We start from the raw sequence: 20231 nt of genomic DNA on the forward strand, positions 1-20231 counted from the left end.
ACAATGGTACAATCTCCGCTCGCTGCAACCTCTGCCTCCCGGGTTCAAGTGATTCTCCCGTCTCAGCCTCCTGAGTAGCTGGGACTATAGGTGCGCACCACCACACCTGGCTAATTTTTGTACTTTTAGTAGAGACAGGGTTTCACCATGTTGGCCAGGCTGGTCTCGAACTCCTGATCTCAGGTGACCCGCCTGCCTCGGCCTCCCAAAGTACTGGGATTACAGGAGTGAGCCACTGCACCAGCATTTTCCCTTCATTCTTTAAGAGATGACAACTGGAAAGCTTTGGCAAATTTCAGCCAGTAGAAAAGCAAGTCAGAATACTGCGTGTCACTCATAGTCCCAGCGATAGTCAGAACCTCCTAGAAGGAAGTGATTGAGGAGAGCTTAATAAAGAACCTACAGCATTGACAAAGTCGTGGGCAGTGGAAGGGAAGCCTTCTGGTGATGGGGAAGCATCTCAGAGCTAAGAAGGTCTGAGAACCTCTCCTACCCTCAGCTGAAGGGCAAGGAGGGAGAACAGATGCTGGATCCCAGACAGAGCTGGAACCTTATAGTGAGTTTCCTGCCAGAAGCCAAGATCCTCATTAGGATGAAACAGCTGGGATACTGCAGCCTATGGGCCAACAGAGGCAGCTGGGGGACCAAATGCCCCATTGTCTTCGCTCTCCTACCCCCTGAACACCTAGGATACCTCCCCCCAAGCCTGTTGCTGCTGTCCAGGAAGGTCACCAGCCTGGGTCACTGGGCACAGAATGGGGGGTGAGTGGACAGAGAGAAGGGAGACTATCTGGGTCACAAGAGGGCTTGGGTTGTTTAAAGTTTCAAATAATTAACAAATGTATCTTGAACTACATCACCAAATCTGAGCCAGAGAAGAGACGTGAGGTAGCAGAGAAGAGGAGGCCTTTTCAGGATGGGACAATAATAGCTCTGAAGAAAAAGTTCAGTAGGCCAGGCACCAGTGGCTCACAGCTGTAGTGCCAGCACTTTGGGAGGCCGAGGCAGGGGGATCACTTGAAACCAGGAGTTCAAGACCAGCCTGAACAACATAGTGAGGCCCGATCTCTACAAAAATAAAATAAAATCAATAGTCGGGTGTGGTGGCACATGCCTGTGCTCCTAGCTACTGGGGTGGCTGAAGCAGGAGGATCACTTGAGCTCAGGAGTTCCAGGCTGCGGTGAGCTATGATCACACCACTACATTCCAGCCTGGGCGACAGAGCAAGATCCTGTCTCAAAAATAAAAGAAAAAAGAAAGAAAATAAAAGTTACAGTACATGGCCTAGAGCAGCACTACTCAAAGTGTGGTCCATGGACCAGTGCTGGTCCAGGAACTGTTTGTTACTCACCCACAATAAAACAAGGGGCCGGGGGAGGTGGCTCACGCCCATAATCCAGCACCTTGGGAGGCCGAGGCAGGCGGATCACCTGAGGCCGGGAGTTTGAGACCAGCCTGGCCAACATGGCGAAACTCCATCTCTAGTAAAATTACAAAAATTAGCCAGGTGTGATGGCATGTGCCTGTAGTCCCAGCTACTGGGGAGGCTGAGGCAGGAGAATGGCTTGAACCCAGGAAGTGGAGGTTGCAGTGAGCCAAGATCGCGCCACTGCCCTCCAGCCTGGGAGACAGAGCAAGACTCCATCTCAAAAATCAATCAATCAAACAAGGACAGAAATCGAGAGTCAGCATTTAGAAAGCCTTAAAACAATTTAAAAGAGTAAGCTGATATCTGTTAAATCTGGTTTTTTAAATGAGGCTTATACTTTGTATGTCTTTAGGTTTTATTTCCAACTTTTCTGGACTTTGGCCTAGGCAAAGAATTCATGACTAAGACCTCATAAGCACAAGCAACAAAAACAATAATATATAATTGAGACCTAATTAAACTAAAAAGCTTCTGCACCGCAAAATAAATAATCAACAGAGTGAACTGACAACCTGCAGAATGGGAGAAAATATTTGCAAACTTTGCATCTGACAGGGGACTAATATCCAGAATCTACAAGGAACTCAGTTCAACAACAACAAATAAATGACCTAATTAAAAAGTAGGCAATGGGCCGGGCACGGTGGCTAACTCCTGTAATCCCAGCACTTTCAGAGGCTGTGGCAGGCAGATCACTTGAGGCCAGGAGCTCAAGACCAGCTTTGCCAACATGGCAAAACCCCATCTGTATTAAAAATACAAAAATTAGCCGGGTGCAGTGGCGGATGCCTGTAATCCCAGCGACTGGGGAGGCTGAGGCACGAGAATCGCTTGAACCTGGGAGGCAGAGGTGCAGTGAGCTGAGATGACGTCACTGAACTCCAACTGGGCAACAGAGCAAAATCCTGTCTCAAAAAAAATAAAAAATAAATAAACAGGGGCTATGTGAACACTATAGCCACCTACCCACAGAAGCAAGTAGGGTCAGCCCAAGCCAGGTGTCAGGCCCACCTACTCTAAATACCAGGCACCTTCAGGCCCAGCCCTGCCCAGGGCCTAAGCCAAAAGACACCCAATCCTGGCAGTGCGGGTGCGATGCCCTCCCCATGAAACACAGAGATTTACACAACAGCCGTCCACACAGTCTTCCTGCCCTTGCCTCACTCCACAGCAAGGAGGCTGGACTGTGCTCTCATGTGCTTTATCTCGCCTGGGCCAGGCTCTGGCTGGGCACTCTTGCCCTCATGAGAGCTGTGCCAGCTGCTCTGCCCACCTGGGACCCTGTGCTGGAGACAGCACCTGGATTTCAGCTGCCTGAGCCCACCTGGATGGCAATTGAACTGATTCCAATGAGGGGAAGAGTGCTGCATCTCCCGGCTCTGGGCTTCCTTGCCCCACTTGCCCTCCCCATCTCTTTGGGAGCTCCCAGAATACTTGGTGCAAGAGGCACCTCGAGGGATGGTGAGAGTCTGCCCAGTAAGGATGACTGTGAGGGGAGGGGAAAGAACTGAATGTTCCACGCTGGTTATGCTGGTTATTCTGTGATGCTGAGGAGCAACAAAGGTAAACACACAATTTTATCATTCAAAGTGTTTAAAACCTATGGAACAGAGTATGTCACGCATGGTGCGCTGAATCTGGAATTCCTAAGCCATAGAATGTTTGCATTTGTGGTTTGAAAATTAAACAGAGAAATGCAATAGCTCAGGAATTTGCTTTCAAGTGAGAGAGACACGGGCACATAAAACATCCTTATCTGCAGGCTACAAGACCAAAGGGAACCTCGTGAGGAAGAGCAGCAGGAGCTGCCAGGTGGAGGAGACAAAACCTGACCCCTCTGGTCTAGAGTGAGCTGTGGGATTCCTGGGGAGGCAGGATGGTCACACTGTCTGTGTCCCGAGGCCACTTGGGGGACCTAGTACAACTGTCCTAGACAGGCAAAGAGCTTGGTCTTGCTGCAGCCCCGCTTATGGGGGAGCCCCAGACCTCCTTAGCTCACTCCCCACCCATCTCCACTCCCCTCTCTGCACACACACCCCCAGCGACTCAGCAGGCCACCACTCTGCCAAGGACACAGCATGGCGCCCTCCTCAAGGCTGGCAGTGACCACCAGAAAAAAATGGTGGGTTAGGCCAGGCGCGGTAGCTCATGCCTGTAATCCCAGCACTTTGGGAAGCCGAGGAGGGCAGATTGCCTGAAGTCAGGAGTTCAAAACCAGCCTGACCAACATGGTGAAACCCCATCTCTACTAAAAATACAAAAAAATTAACTGGGTATGATGGCCCATGCCTGTAATCCCAGCTACTCAGGAGGCTTTGGCAGGAGAATCACTGGAACCTGGGAGGCGGAGGCTGCAGTGAGCCGAGATCATGCCACTGTACTCTAGCCTGGGTGACAAAGCAAGACTCTGTCAAAAAAAAAAAAAAAAAAAAAAGAATGGTGAGTTATACTGTTATACTTAGAAAAGGTGGTTTGGTTTGGTTCTTGCTTTTTCCTAAAGTAAGGAAATGCAATGGGAGTAGAAAGTGAAAAAGAGAGAGAGGAGAATCACAGAAACAGGAATAGTGAAAAAAGAGGCATCAGGAAGGAAAGAGTGAAGGAAGACCATTTGGTGGTACAGGAAGGCTGCAGGGTCACAGGTATGAGAAGGAGCAGGGACTCTGTGGGGGCTGGGCAGGTGCCCTGAGGACAGCAGGCAGAGGAGAAAAGGTGCCAGGCACAGTTGACTCCCCTGAGACACCACATTTAACTCAAGCTTCCATGAACTGCCATGAAGAATTCATGAAATTCAGTGTTTCCTTATATATGCTTGCCATTAATAGTAATAGGAAAATGGCCATGATTTAAAGCCCAAATGTGCTTGAAATTGCAAAAGTTTCACAAGGGAAGAAGCACATAAAATAGTTTTCAAGATTAGCTAAGGAATGAAATATGCTCTTTTTAAAAAATCAATTTCCATTTACTGAGTATTTTTCTGATTCTTTTGGCATTGAAAGATCTCTAGCAAGCCAGCCTCATTCTGAGACAAAACAGTCAGAAGCTCCTATCAGGGGGACAGGGTGGCAGGAGGCGAGATAGGGCAAGGAGGGCATCAGGAAATAGTTCATACTGGGGAGACGGAGGACATCAGGAAAACTCCAAGGAAGCTTTTTCATTGATAACTCAGATCCTACCAGAAATCATTGTTCCTTTTGTCCTCTTTCTATAGAACCTTTTATTTTCTCCAAAGAGAAAACAGCTTTATTGGTTTTCTAATTCTAAAAGTAATACATGCTCATTGTAGGAAATACAGATGTATATGTATATACCATTGACTACTACTCAGCCATAAAAAGGAATGAATTAATAGCATTCGCAGCAACCTGGATAGGATTGGAGACTATTATTCTAAGTGAAGTAACTTAGGAATGGAAAACCAAATATCATATGTTCTCGCTTATATGTGAGAGCTAAGCTATGAGGATGCAAAGGCATAAGAATGACACAATGGACTTTGGGGACTTGGGTGAAAGGGTGGGAGGGGATGAAGTATAAAAGGCTACAAATTGGGTGCAGTGTATACTGCTTGGGTGACGGTGCACCAAAATCTCACAGATCACCGCTATAGAACTTACTCATGTAACCAAACACCACCTGTTCCCCCAAAACCTATAGAAATAAAAATTTTTAAAAAAATACAGATAGTATAGGTAACATGGATTGAGTTCTTACAGCATGTAAGGCACTATTCTGAGAGCTTTTTCTGTATTATCTGATTAATTTCTCACAAGAACCCTCCTAGGTTGTATTTCCTACAGGAAATACAGGGATAGGTTGTATAACCCTCCTATCCCTGTATTTCAGATGAAGATACTGACCCTGAGACATTAGTTAGATCATTCAGTTACACACAGCTAGGAAGCTGTGGAGTGAGATGTTTACCTAGGTAAAAACCCAGAGCCAGCAAGCTGACGTACACTGTGAGATTTACAGAAGAAAGTAAAAATCACCGATGATCTCCCCATCCACCGAGAAACACTCTTAGCATATTCAAGTATCTCTTTCCTCACTTTGTTCTTTGCTTATACAGGCACATTATTTTTTCCTACCAAATGTGATCATTCCATACGATCTAGCTAGTTTACATATAGTTTTGGTCTGTTTCTTCACCATATAGTACGGACACATGTTGTGTCGATAAAGACCATTCTATGGCACCATATGGTGCCTATTAATCCACTAACTGAGTCAGTCCCCTTTTATTGGACATGAGATTGTTTCCCACTGGATGCTATTTTTATAATGCTTTGGTGAATATCCTGCATCGGACATTTGAGCATTTATCTCATGAATTCCTTTGGATAAATTCAGAGTAGTAGTTTCATGTCAAAGATATAAATTTTTTTTTATTGCAAATATTCTGGGAAGTAACATCAGTACTGAGTTCCCAGAACTTTCGTGTGAATGTGTTTACAGATACTTCACTCCCCAGAAGAAATAAGGCAGCCTAAGCTCATTAAAAGGGGGAACAAGAGGATCAATGACAACTTCTCTAGGTAATAATAATAAAATTCCATATCATAGATGATATGTAAATGTAAAGCACTAGAGTGCTTTACAATGGTCAAAGAACATTCACATACACTCACAGGAGTCCCTAGCCATAAGCAGGGTCCTCTCCACCTGCCAAGCCTACCATTAGATCCTGGATACCCTACACCAGTCTGCCGCAGTTCCGTGCCTGGGTCTCTCTCCTGCCCTGACCACCCCTGCATAACCAAAGATTGGCACAGCAGCCTGGGCTCTTCCTTCCCGGACATCGCACTACCAATGCCACAGCATGCCATCTTCCTTCTGTCTTCTTAACTGCATGGACAACCTTCAGAGAAATGGGATTAACCTTTTCTAAAAGGCACCAGGGGCATTGTACTGCTCATTTTTCTCTCATCAGCATGGGCCACATGAACCATGGTCCTGGGCGTTCTCAAGAAATGAACCTTGTCTGCATGTCTGCTGTCAAGTTATACAAGAAACCCATAAAAGGCGGGCTGATTCAGCAGCCCTCAGGCTACCTGCTCTGGTTCCTCTCCCCAGCCCACAGGCTGCCTTTCCCATGTGATGCCAAACTCTGGTTTTCACCCTTCGTGATGAGAAAGATCCCTCTGATGACTTTACAATAGCCTTGATCCTGGGAAGTGACCAAATGCCAGTCATAATTGTGTGTTGACTCAAAGTTGCATCGTAAGACTCACCCAGGAGGTCACAGTGACCTCCGTTTATCATTTTATCATCTTAACGTCTATCTGTATAGAGTGAGAGAACATTCCAGAAGAAGTGTTTTGTTTCCTACTGTTGCTGTTCCCTAGTACAGTTTTTATCTTTGTTCCTATTTCTTGGATTTATGTTGACTGCCTACAGCCTTCTGAGTATTTTGGAAGGAAACATATTTAATTCATTTTCTGTTATGTCTGTTATATTTGCGGTGCTAGTTTTATGAAAACCAACAAATGTAAATGTTAGCTTAAAATAGAACAGAGCTGTCCATGATGACAGCAAGACATATAACCCAGTGGAATAATAAGAAAACAACAGTATTGAAATTCACATTTCCATTTAATTCCATCTTAGTGGAAGACACAGTATATTCTGGCACTTTTAAGCCCCATGGATACAAAAAGAATATGTTCACACAGCCCCTGAGCTTAAGGAGCACACGGTGGATCAGCCTTTACAGCACAGCTTAGCAAATGCCTCTGAGTAAACAGACACAGTTCAGAAGGAAGCAGGCAGTCAGGAAGGGTTTCCAGCAGGCAGTATTTGAGTTATCTTGGGAAGAAGGTAGCCAGACCAGGCAAGGTGGGAAGGAATTCCAAGAACCGTGAATAGCACCAAAATAATGCCCAGAGCCAGGGAACATCATGGAATGTTCAAGGAATTACAGTTAGGTCCCTACTGACATAGCATAGGGCTTGCAGGAGAAAGTACCATTTAAGATTAGGCTGACAAAAAGTCTACGGGCTAGACTGAAGGAGCGTATGTGCCACGTTAAGAAACTTGGACTTCATTCCAAAAGTAATAGAAAACCACTAAAGGATACTAATCAGGGAGAACAGCATACTGAGATCTTTGTTTTCCCTGGTAGTAATGAGAAGATTGATTGATAGGTAGACCCTTGGAAGACTGCCAACCTGATTGTTTCTAATCTTTCTCACCTCACCACTATGGATTCTGTTCCTTTCAGGCTGATTCTAAAACAAGGTGAGCTGAGAGTAGATGCTAGGAAATCAGTTAGAAGACTGGTAGACTAATCATGGGGAGAGCTGCCATGGTCTCCACTACAACAGTGCAGTATCAAGGCGGAGGAGGAGCCAGACTCCAGATATATTATGGCGCAAGACATAATGAGTTTACTAAATGGTAAGTGGGGAGGGAGAGGGAAGTGGAGGGCTATGGAAGAGACCAAGAGGGATGCTGGGTAAACTGGCTCTTGGAAAGGAGCAGCCCTGATTTGTAACATTTGCTGATTTCTGTAGTGTAAATGCTCCCACCACAGCCAATATCAACGTACTGAGCTGATGTACCACTTCTAGTCTTGCCCACACAAACCTCCCTTCTATGTTCTTTCCTCATTCGGGCTGGTTGGAATAAAGATGATCCACAGGGCAAACTTGGGAACCCACGTGTTGAAAAAGGCAGACCCAGTTATGGAAGGAGTTTACATCTTTGAAACACTGTTTGGAGGTGAACTGCTTAACCAGGATCAGCTGTGTTTGTATTTAGCCACAGTGTTAATCAGCGTTCTCCAGAGAAACAGAACCAATAGAATGTGTGTGTGTGTGTATGTGTATACAAAAGAAATAAATAGAAATAAAAAGAAATAAGAATAAATAAATAAATAAGAAGAATTTTAAAAAGAATAAATAAAAAAAGAAATAAAAAGAAAAAGAGAGGGATTTTTTTTTTTAATAGAGGCAGGGTTTTACTCTGTCACTTAGGCTGGAGTTCACTGGTGCTATCAGAGCTCACTGCAGCCTCCAACTCCTGGGCTCAAGCAGTCCTCCCACCTTAGCCTCCTGAGTTGCTGGGACTACAAGTACATGCCACCATGCCTGGCTAATTATTTTATTTTTTTATACAGATGGGCTCTCACTGGGTTGCCCAGGCTGATCTTGAACTCCTGGCCTCAAGCAATCCTCCCACCTTGGCCTACCAAAGTGCTGGGATTACAGACATGAGACACCGCAACCAGACTGAGTTTTTCATGTATTAAAAGAAAACACCCGATTTCCAGATTCTTCCTAATGTATAAATTACTTCAAAGGCAAATTAACACTTTGAAGTTACTAAAGGACCATAAAGCCATAAAGGATGATATTGCATCCCTAGTAGCCCAGAGGATTTTATTGGCACCTGTTTTTCTACCCACTAATGAATTGTTTGACTTCAAGGGCTGTGCGTCATGATGATGTTCATTAGTAACACATTTATTGGCTCACACCTGCAATCCCAACATTTTGGGAGGCCGAGGCGGGTGGATCACGAGGTCAAGAAATTGAGACCATCCTGGTCAACATGGTGAAACCCTGTCTCTACTAAAAATACAAGAAAACTAGCTGGGTGTGGTGGTACGTGCCTGTAGTCCCAGCTACTTGGGAGGCTGAGGCAGGAGAATCACTTGAACCCAGGAGGCAGAGGGTGCAGTGAGCCGAGATCGCGCCACTGCACTCCAGCCCAGTGACAGAGTAAGACTCCATCTCAAAAAAAAAAAAATTTATTAATAGCAAAATTGTTCTAAATATAATCTTCTGTATTTTCTAATTTTGTTATAGCTCTAAAATACTCTTAAAATGTTGCAGAGCGACTCAATTGTCATAAATGGAACCAACTGTAATTAATTACAGAACTAAAACTCTTCCACCCTCACCCAGAGATTTGGTCTCACAGCGATATGTTTCCATTACTACTATACCCTGGGAAAGTTCAGGCTGATGCTGAATCATCCTTGGCTCATTCTACATTAACTCAGCAAATATTTATTAAACAACTATTGTATGCTAAACACTGTGCAAGATGTTGGGAGCAAAACATCTTGTAGTGAAAGGAACACAGTGAACAAAAGAAGACATAGTCTCTGGCCTCCTGAAGCTTATAGTCTATTCAATCCCTCGGGAATCCAGAAAGACTGAGGCAAAACCAAGAGCCATCCACCTTCTGGATTGGGCTGTGTCCACCCAGGGACCCCGCTGAGTCACCCTCCTTAGTGACCTCACCAGCCAACCATCTGTAGAGCCAAGTTAATCTCCAAAGTCCTCAAGCCCAAAAAGTAACAGAAACTAGCCCAGGCCTCCCTCCACATCTGAGTCAGCTACAAAGAATGTTTTTGGATTCATCCACCAAAGCCTCACAAAAGTTGAAGGGAATCAGAAAAAAAAAAGAAAAGATTCTAGAAGGCAACTACATACTGAATTCACTCTCAGATGATTGGATCCTGTATTTGCATCTGGCCCCTGGGGAGTTCACTGTCTGTGATGAATTCATGAAAAATGAGAAAGGTAGAGTAATGGGGCATTTTTCCTGTGACCCATTAATATTTTTCCTTAAAGTTTATAATGTAGTTTCCCCTGTTATACTTAACCTTGGAGCTTTAGAAACAATTTCTGAGTTTTCTATTTTTTGCATTTTAAATAACATTTTCATAGTATTTGCCTGTGTTAACATCTGCAGGGGGCTTCAGGGTCTCAATCTAGGCTTGCTTTCCTTATTTGTTTATTTATTTATTTAGAGATGGGGTCTCACTGAGTTGCCCAGGCTGGATTTAAACTCCTGGGCTCAAGTGATCCTCGTGTCTCAGCCTCCTGAGTGGTTGGGGCTGCAGGTATGAACTACTATGTCCATCTGGATTCTCTTTCTTCTGTCTTAGTTTGGGCCCTCTCTAAAGCCCTGAGGCAAAGACTTGAGTAGAGGTAGTTTATTTAAGAGTTGACCTCAAGAAGCACAAACTGGGGAGAGAGGAACATAAGGGAGCAAGAAAAGCCAAAAATCAATGTGTTAATGGGTGGGTTGCCACCAGAGGCAACCCAACAGAGGCTCCATTCTACCAGGGACACTCTGAGGAATTATGTAGAAGGCACTTTAGAACTGGCCCATTGATAGGCAGGGAAATGCGGTATTTTCCCACCAACTCCTATCCCTCTTGGAATGAGGATTGCCCCTTGGGGTATTAAGTGCTGGGCTTGCAGGCTGCTCTAGACACACCTTTTAGAAGCTCCTGTGGCTCCAGAAAGAGCCTTCAAACAGGAAGCAGAGTCAGATGCAGGCCCTTGAGATGGGACAAGGGAACAGGTGTGGGAACTGTCCCTCCAGGCTGCCACTCAGGGGGACCAGGGAGCCATGGGCATCACAGCCCTTGCCTCTACAAGGTCCAAAGGACCATCTCTGCAGCTCTGTTCCTGTAGCCACATCTGCTGTCTCCAGGCCTCACTCCCCTGCAGCCCTGTAGAGCAGGGGCAGCGTCACCTTCTCTCCTCACACCTCCATCCTCTGAAGCCAACACTCAGTCCTTTTCAGGGCTTGGTGTTGGGGGTGAGTGATTGTCTTTGTTTATTTTTACTACTAACAGGTTAAAATAACAAATTTATACTCTTGGGAACATTACACATTGCATACAAGCCTCAAAATTCTTCTCCAGATAATTGTGTTGTTGTTCCCTGGAACACAATGAGTCAGGCTTGCTCTGTGGGGGCTGAAGTCACGGACCACAGGAACCCCCTCCACACCCACCTCCTTGTGTTTTTCCCTATACCTCACCCCGGGGAGGGAGCAGGAGGGCGAACATAGGGAGCCCGTAGAGTAGAAATCTGGTGTTTGGATTCTGGAGGAAGTCCAGGGTGTGTATGTAGAAACCATCACTACACCTTCCGATCTCACGGGAGAGATCTCCAAAGCCCATGCCCCACCAGGAGTCCAGGAAGAACAAAGGTTCCTAGATTCCAAAGATTCTCCTTTTAAAAATTGGACATCCACATGCTTCAGTAAAACTGAACTCATTATATCTGGCCAGATGATACGAAAGCTTCCTGAAAGAGATCGTGTTCTCATTCTATAGCCTGAAACTACTGCATAATGTATAATTAAATGAACTTGAACAACCCCAGAAAGTATGATGCCTCTAGTAAATCACAGAACTGTCCTACATTTACCACCTTTTAAGGGGAAACTGTCCTTTAAGATCAAGTCCGGGGGCCGGGCACGGTGACTCATGCCTATAATCCCAGCAATTTGGGAGGCTGAGGTGGGCGGATCATCTGAGGTCGGGAGTTCGAGGCCAGCCTGGTCAACATGGTGAAACCCCATCTCTACTAAAAAAAAAAAAAAATAGCCAGGCATGGTTGTGGGCACCTGTAATCCCAGCTATTTGGGAGGCTGAGGTAAGGCAATCACTTGAACCCAGGAGACGGAGGTTGCAGTGAGCCGATATCACACCACTGCACTCCAGAGCGAGACTCTGTCTCAAAAAATAAAATAAAAAAAGATCAAGTCCAGAAGGTAATGTTTTCATTTGTCAAACTTGTTGGCCAAAAAAATAAAAATGAAAAACACCAACTAGTCTAAAAGAAAATAAGATCCTCACAACAGCACAAGCTGTCAAATTGACGACAGCACATCAGAATCAAATTTCAGTTCTTAGCAGGTGAAAAGAAGTGATTTTGTAGTAACAAATTTATGATCTGTATTTTATTTCTCAACCATGCATCACAATTCCCACTTTTCTCCCTCTAAGGTCTTAATGTTACTATTAAATTATGAAATCTAACCTCTCAGTGACATTCTTTTTTTTTTTTTTTTTTTTTTTTTTTTGGAGACGGAGTCTCGCTCTGTTGCCCAGGCTGGAGTGCAGTGGCCGGATCTCAGCTCACTGCAAGCTCCGCCTCCCGGGTCTACGCCATTCTCCTGTCTCAGCCTCCCGAGTAGCTGGGACTACAGGCGCCCGCCACCTCGCCCGGCTAGTTTTTCGTATTTTTTTAGTAGAGATGGGGTTTCACTGTGTTAGCCAGGATGGTCTCGATCTCCTGACCTCGTGATCCGCCCGTCTCGGCCTCCCAAAGTGCTGGGATTACAGGCTTGAGCCACCGCGCCCGGCCGACATTCTTATGGTTAATTCCAGCCAAAGGAAGAAAACACAGATCTTACCAATGGGGCAAAAAATAGGAATCTTACAAGACACAACATGCTTGTTAAAACATGTCACGCTCCGACACAGAAGAGGAAAGAAATATCTTCAGTCTGACAGAACTGATCATGCTTTTCCTGCTCCTAGACTTTCTTAGAGTATTTTCTTCAGCATTATAGGTAGTGTTTTCTAGAGGCACAAATGGGATCAGTCTGTTCTTTTTAATGAGAGTTTATTAAAGTTCACTTTATTTTATTAAATAAGTTCACTTTATTAAATAAAAAAAACTTTAGAGCAGTCTTTAGACTGATCTAAAGAAGTTTTAAATGAAGCAATTAACTCATTGAGAACTTATAATAATCTTATGAGGTATGCACAGTTATCTCATTTTATAAATGAGGAAACTGAGGCAGGGAGCAGATAAATATATTTGTTAAAGCCACACAGCAAGTGAGCAGAGCAATCAGGACAAACTGAGCCAGGCTGACTCCAGAACCCACACTCTCAGCTGGCTCGCAGAGCAGGTGGGTGGACACAGGCCTCATGAATATGCATACCATGACTCAAGTTTGTCAGCAACCAGCAAAGTACTGAACTGTTCCTATGTTGATGTTTTCTTAATTCTCTTAATTAGGGAGTTTTTCAGTACCTCAAAAGGGGGCTTTTAAAGTAGGTTTAAAAAAGAGTTTTAAAGAAAAAAGAACAATCCAGCAGATATGGGCAAGTTCAGTATGGGTCATTTTGATGGATTAAAATTCCCTGTTAACTACAAAAACCCTCAGTTAAATAAGTGATATAGGCAGGTCATGGTGGCTCATGCCTGTAATCTTAGTACTTTGGGAGGCGGAGGTGGGCAGATTGCCTGAGCTCAGTAATTCAAGACCAGCCTGGGCAACATGGTGAAACCCTGTCTCTACTTAAAATACAAAAAGTTAGCCAGGCATGGTGGCACATGCCTGTAGTCCCAGCTACCTGGGCGGATGACGCACCAGAATCACTTGAGCCTGGGAGGCAGAGGTTGCAGTGAGCCGAGTTTGCCCACTGCACTTCAGCCTGAGCAATAGAGTGAGACCCTGTCTAAAAAAAAAAATTAAAAAAAAAGAAGTGATATGGTAGGTAATTCTTGGTTAGTATTGTCAGAAGCTACTGAATGAATGCTAGAGGTTAGGTATCAGAGGGATAAGACTAACTTATAGTTGAAAGGAGGCTTTTAGAGTCTTTTGAATCATGAAGGCTCTCTGTGAATTCCTGCAGATACAAATTAATGGTGAAAATATTCTCAGGAGAGGTCTAATTTAGCACAACACATGAACTAAAGAGGTTGAAAGCCCTTCTGTCACAGAACTGCCCAATCAAAATGAAAAGAACACATTCTAAGAAATCTCAGTATCATTCCATTTGTATACTATGGGATGCATTTACCTTTTTATTTCTTTCAAGTAGTATTTTTATATGAACTGTACTCTATGCTTAACTCTTCCCAGCAAAAAGAAGAGTATAAACATTAACATTAGTATTAGCATTAGTTTTAGTATTAGTATTGACATAACAAACTCAGGTAATAATAGCAGCAGTCTTCTTCCTCCTGTTTACGTTACCATCTGCACACAAGCACACAAGCATGTTGCTGTCTCTATCATAAACAAATAAATTTTCTCTTTACCTGGCTTTTCAATGATTCTCCCGCATTTCTTTTTGCCCCATTGAGCAGAACTCTTAAAATTGATTTCTGTATTAGATGCTTCAATTCCTCTCACATTCTCTCTTGATTTCCCTACAGTTAACTTTTCAATTCTGTCTTATCAAAGTCACCAATGATCTCCACACTGGCAAATCCAATAGTCATTTACTGGTCAGTTATCCATCTTTTGTTATTTGGCTTATCAACGGTATTTGACACAGTTAATTTCTCCCTCCTTTTTTTTTTTTTTTTTACTTGAAACACTCTCTTTCCATGAATCCTTTTTTTTCTTAACAGTTTTATTGAGATACAATTCACATACCATACAGTTCACCCATATAAAGTGTACATGCCAATGGTCTTTGGCATATTCACAGAGTTGTCCAACCATCATCACAATCTATTTTAGAACATTTTCATCACCCTCTCTCCAAAAACATACCTATTAGTAGTCACTCCCCAATTTCCTCCAAAACCCCTAGCCCTAGGCAGCCACTAAGCTACTTTTCTCTCTATAGATTTGCCTATCAGGACATTCCATATAAAGGGACTCATATAAGATAGCCTTTTATGCCTAGCTTCTTTCACTTACCCTGATGTTTTCAAGACCTTAAAAACATCATGCCAAGTTAAAGAGGCCAGTCACAAAAAGACAAATACTATGTGATTCCACTTATATGAGCTTCCTAGAGTTGTCAATTCACAGTAAGAGAAGTAGAATGTTGGCTGCGAGCAGCAGGAAAAAGGGGAATGGGGAGTTGCTGTTTAATGGGTACAGAGTTTCAGTATTGCAAGATGAAAAGGGTACTGGAGATGGATGACGGCGATGGTTGCGCAATGATGTCAATGTACACAGTGCCACTGAACCATATACTTAAAAATGGTTAGGATGACAGACTTTATGTTGTGTCTCTTTTACCACAATTAAAAATAATAATAAAAATATCTTTGCCAATGAAACTATTTACAACTATTTTTTAAACTCATTTGATAGACAGGGATGGGGATCTATCTGCATGCTGCCAGGCACTGTTCCGGGTTTTGTTTTTGTTTTTGTTTTGAGATGGAGTCTCACTCTGTTGCCCAGGCTGGAGTGCAATGGTGCAATCTTGGCTCACTGCAACCTCCGCCTCCCAGGTTCAAGCGATTCTCCTGCCTCAGCCTCCCAAGTTGCTGGGATTACAGGCATCTGCCACCACGCCTGGCTAATTTTTGTATTTTTAGTAGAGATGAGGTTTCACCATGTTGGTCAGGCAGGTCTCAAACTCCAGACCTCAAGTAATCCACCCACCTCGGCCTCCCAAAGTGCTGGGATTACAGGCGTGAGCCACTGTGCCTGGCCTGTTCTGGGTTTTAAGGGAAGCAAATATTAATCTAACAGGTTTAACAATGATTAGGGGATTAAAACTGAAGTTTGCTTTTTACAATAATTATTATATCAGAAATCCCCATAGAAACAGTGATCTAAGCTCATGTTCCCATTCCAATTGAAAGTGTAGCTCACCTGCCCCAGATCCAAGGTGAGGTTGACTCTGTTGTACTGTGTGCCTGAGGACAGGGGAGGACTTTGCCACCAACGTTCAGATCCATCAATAGCATTGGTGACAGGATGCGCTTTCCTGGGGTCCTCAGAATTGCAATAGTCACAGAACTGGCCCTGAAAAAAAAAGATTTTTTTTTAACTTTCAAGTAATTTTTTCTTATCCATATAGCAAATAGAGGGAACCAAAGAAAGACTATCTTATACAACTTGGAGATGTCAGCTGTTAAAATTCACTGGAATGTATTCTGAAGTAGCAGTAAGGCTTTCTCTTTTTCTTTATCTTAAACCTTATCGCCAATTTATGTCTCTGTTTATGGTGTTTTTAGGATATGGGGTCTATTTATCTTCCATCTTTACAGCTATGTTTTTGTTTCATACAACACTTCAAGAAGAGCCTGTTGTATTTGGGATGAAAAGAGGTTTTCACTTCAACAAATCCACTTCACTCTTTAAGTCATCCTCTGTGCAATTCTGTCTGCAGCACTGGGGTACAAAAAAGATCCCTCCCCACAGTCCCAGCGGGGCATCGAGGATCCGAACAACCATCAGGGAAGGGGTGCACAGCAAGTGCCTCCACAGAGCAGATGGCTGCGGCCAGTGGCAGTAGATATTCCATGGTGGAAGACAGGGCATGTCCAGTGCCTGGGAGGACAGACAGGACTTTACTAAGTGGCAGTGAGTGCAAACAGGGAACGTGTTGCAGGTAGAGGAACCAGCATGAGCAAAGGCACAGGGGCCAGCTGGTCCGGTTTGACCTAAGCGTCGAGAGACAAGGCTTGCCAGGTACACGGAGAGATGCGGCTGGCTGTGAATACCAGCACTGAGAAGTCAGTAATTAATTCAGTCAGTAGATGGGGATCCATTTTTACCTGCAGTGATAATCTGTTTGGTATTACAATCTCTAACTCCTTATTGAATTACTCTTTTTCTTGCTAGAAAGATTCTTTTGATCCTGGTTTTTGTTTTGGTTTGGTTTTTGCATAATTTTGCAGCCATTTACCATCTAAAACCTGAACATAGGCCTTTCTTCTATGTCGAATGTATTTTAAGTGGGTCAGAGGATCATGCTTCCCCAGGGATGGACTTCACATACTGAACTATCAGCTCCCAAACTAAATGCCCTTAGAGTATAACCATCACATAGGAGGGGGACAAAGAGGCAAACTTATACCCACAGCCTCTCAAGGAATGTGCTGTGACAAAGAGGTAGCTCTGCCCCTAGCCAGCATCTTAGAAGTTAATTCTTAAGTGTTCAGAGAGAAATTTGATGCTGGTATGTAACCAAAGGTGTGACCACATGTTTTCATCTAGTACGCAACTCATGGTTCTTTCATGCGTGGTGAGGTATCTGTGTAGATCTTTATCTTTCCACATTATACAAAAATATTTCTATAACTCGGAAGCAGTGCCTTGAGTGTATATGGCCCCGCTACTTCCTGAGGTCAGAGGCCATCTGTTTCCCACTCTTCCCTCTATCTCTTCAGCCCAACACACTGCCTTGCGCCCACTAGAAACTCAACCAAGGAATAATTCCATCAGCCATTTCTCAAAACTGTTGGTTCTTTCTATAAAATGCATTGTCATAAGAAGGTGCTTAATGAATAACTTTTTTTTTTCTTTGAGACGAAGTTTCACTCTTGTTGCCCAGGCTAGAGTGCAATGGCATGATCTCTGCTCACTACAACCTCCGCCTCCCAGGTTCAAGTGATTCTCCTGCCTCAGCCTCCCGAGTAGCTAGGATTACAGGCATGTGCCACCACGCCCAACTAATTTTGTACTTTTATTAGAGACAGGGTTTCTCTATGGTGGCCAGGCTGGTCTCGAACTCCTGACCTCAGGTGATCTGCCCGCCTCGGCCTCCCAAAGTGCTGGGATTACAGGCATGAGCCACCGTGCCCAGCCATGAATAAGTTTTAAGCTAGGACATCTAAACATTTACTATTAGTATGATCTTTATTTCTCCCTTAAGAACATTTTACCAGAACATTTAGTTATATGATGAGGAAATTTAATTATTATTCCTCAAAGTTTAGAAGATTTACATCTGGCTAGAAGCAAAATCTCTCCCCAAAATGAGAAAGCTTATGATTTACATTTATCTCCATCTCTACATTACAGACGTGAGGAATGCAGAAGGTGCTTTCTAGATTGTTAGAGTGGTTCTCAATTTCACAATAATAATAATAATTAAGATGAACATTTGTAGATCTCCTATTATGCACTGAGCACCACCCAGTTTACATTTTCATACTAAGATTATTATTACCACCTCTATTTTACAGATGAGGAAAGAGAGGGGAATGTTAAGTAATTTTCCCAAGAATCACACCACTGGTCAATGGTAGAACCCAGACCTAAGTCCAGGGTCCAGGGATAACGAGTGAACACTACCCTGTAACTCTCTAACAGCTACAACTCTGGTTTATTACACATCGGTGCATAATCACTAACATACATTATTTCCTGTAATTTGTTTTAAATGGTAGCCTTCACAACGGCCTGAAGGCCTCTTTCATTAAGAATCATCTTAGCCTTTCGCAGATATACCAGTCCTTCTGCAGCTCCTGTCCATGTCATTCAGCAGACTGGGAAAGAACACAGGCTCAGGAGCTTTAGCACTCACATTAGCCCTTGATCTCACAATTAGTAGGCACTAAAACTACATATATCAAATATATATTTTGAGTCTGAGCAATAAATAATTTGAAAGCACATATTTTAAAAATAAGTGTATAGGCAAGACAGCATCACAATTATACAGGCTAGTGTCAACACTGACATTTGGAAGACTGACTGATATAATAGATACATAAGTTAAAGGTAAATTCTAAGGAGCGAGCTTTGCCCAGGTAATAAAAATGAGTCAAACTTTCTGTTTATTTCTAAAGACTATTGGACAAAACCTTGACAGACAGCAAGGAATCTACAAAAACAACTTGTCAAACCAGTAATGCCCTAGATGACAGTTTTTCGGATTAACTTTGTATTAGCCAAGTTTAGATGATAAATTTTTTGCCATATAAAATAATTTCTAACAAAGAATCCACAAGCTTAAGTAAAACATTAACAAGCAAAAGTGTAACATATACCTTCTGTTTGAAAAATAAAAAGGTCAGTGTAAACATTGACTTTAAAAAGAGAGAAAAATTTATTCTAAAAATTTAATAATATATTATAAAATTAATAACTAGAAAGTTTGGCTTCTTTAAGTTACTCTAGGATGAAAGATTTTTATTCAAATAGTTTTATTAAAATATTCCTTCTCTTTTCTTTCATTTGTTTTACTCCTGAAGTTTCAGTAATTTTTACCCTACATCTCAATGTCATATTTACTGCAAATCAGCCTACATGAAGAATCAAAAAGAATTTAGTAGTGCCCTAAAGGAAATCAGACTGTGGATCTGGAAGTGAAAAAAAAAATCAGAAGAATGATTTTTTTAAGTGTTAAAACTCTATCCGGCCTTCTCAATCATTTTTCTTGAGGTCTTCATGGAGAATTAAGTCTGTGTGGAAATGCTACCTAGATAAGTAGACTTGTGGTTGAAGAACTTTCTCAGGGAGGCCAAGGTTATGACTAACCCTGCAAGTAAAGCCTTGGCACCAAGCAACAGGGTTTTGAGAGAAGACAGCCTCGTGGAGCTTTTTAAAAGTGCAATACCTGACAATACTTTTGAAAATCAAACTTGAGGCCTTTTCACAAGATGGCACCGAAGGCGAAGAAGGAAGCTCCTGTTCGTCCTAAAGCTGAAGCCAAAACGAAGGCTTTGAAGGCCAAGAAGGAAGTGTTGAAAGGTGTCCACAGCCACACAAAAAAAGAAGATCCTCACATCACCCACCTTCCGGCAGCCCATGGCGCGGGGACTCCAGAGGCAGCCCAAATATTCTCAGCAGAATGCCCCAAGGAGAACAAGCTTGACCACTATGCTATCATCAGGTTTCTGCTGACAGCTGAGTCCACCATGAAGAAGATAGAAGACAGCAACACACTTGTGTTCATTGTGGATGTTAAAGCCAACAAACACCAAATCAAACAGGCTGTGAAGAAGCTCTATGACATTGATGTGGCCAAAGTCAACACCCTGTTAGGCCTGATGGAGAGAAGAAGGCATATGTTCGACTGGCTCCTGATTACAATGCTTTGGATGTTGCTAACAAAATTGGGATCATCTAAACTGAGTCTGGCTGGCTAATTCACCAGAAAAAAAAAAAGAAAGAAAGAAAAGAAAAGAAAAGTAAAAAGGAAACTAAAGGAAAAGAAAAGAAAAGAAAAGACAATCAAACTTATGGAGCAGAAGAGAAAAGAATCCATGGGACTTCTCAGATGGAAGATCATTGAGGAGGATCTTTCCTTCCCGTGAGTATCACTGGGACAGGCCACTTTATTTTTTCTGTAGCCATATCTTCCAACAGACACTTATACCAGCTTTA

The 20231-nt window shown here is 43.1% G+C and overlaps 1 protein-coding gene and 1 pseudogene across 5 annotated transcripts in view; one reads left to right on the forward strand and one right to left on the reverse strand.

Annotated features, from left to right (window-relative positions):
* LAMA3 (laminin subunit alpha 3) overlaps window positions 1-20231 on the reverse strand; it is a 274694-nt gene that overhangs the window by 232533 nt on the left and 21930 nt on the right. For all 5 annotated transcript variants that reach the window (XM_074022716.1, XM_074022718.1, XM_015440095.3 and 2 more), the window contains exon 2: window positions 15765-15917. Coding sequence is in view for 3 of the 5 variants with exons in the window: in XM_015440095.3 (XP_015295581.3) it covers window positions 15765-15917 (153 nt within the window). In the remaining 2 variants the exon portion in view is untranslated. The remainder of the gene's footprint in view (window positions 1-15764; window positions 15918-20231) is intronic.
* On the forward strand, window positions 19369-20106 carry LOC135968262 (large ribosomal subunit protein uL23 pseudogene; annotated as a pseudogene).

The sequence above is a fragment of the Macaca fascicularis genome, chromosome 18 (genome assembly GCF_037993035.2).
Source record: "Macaca fascicularis isolate 582-1 chromosome 18, T2T-MFA8v1.1".
NCBI lineage: Eukaryota > Metazoa > Chordata > Mammalia > Primates > Cercopithecidae > Macaca > Macaca fascicularis.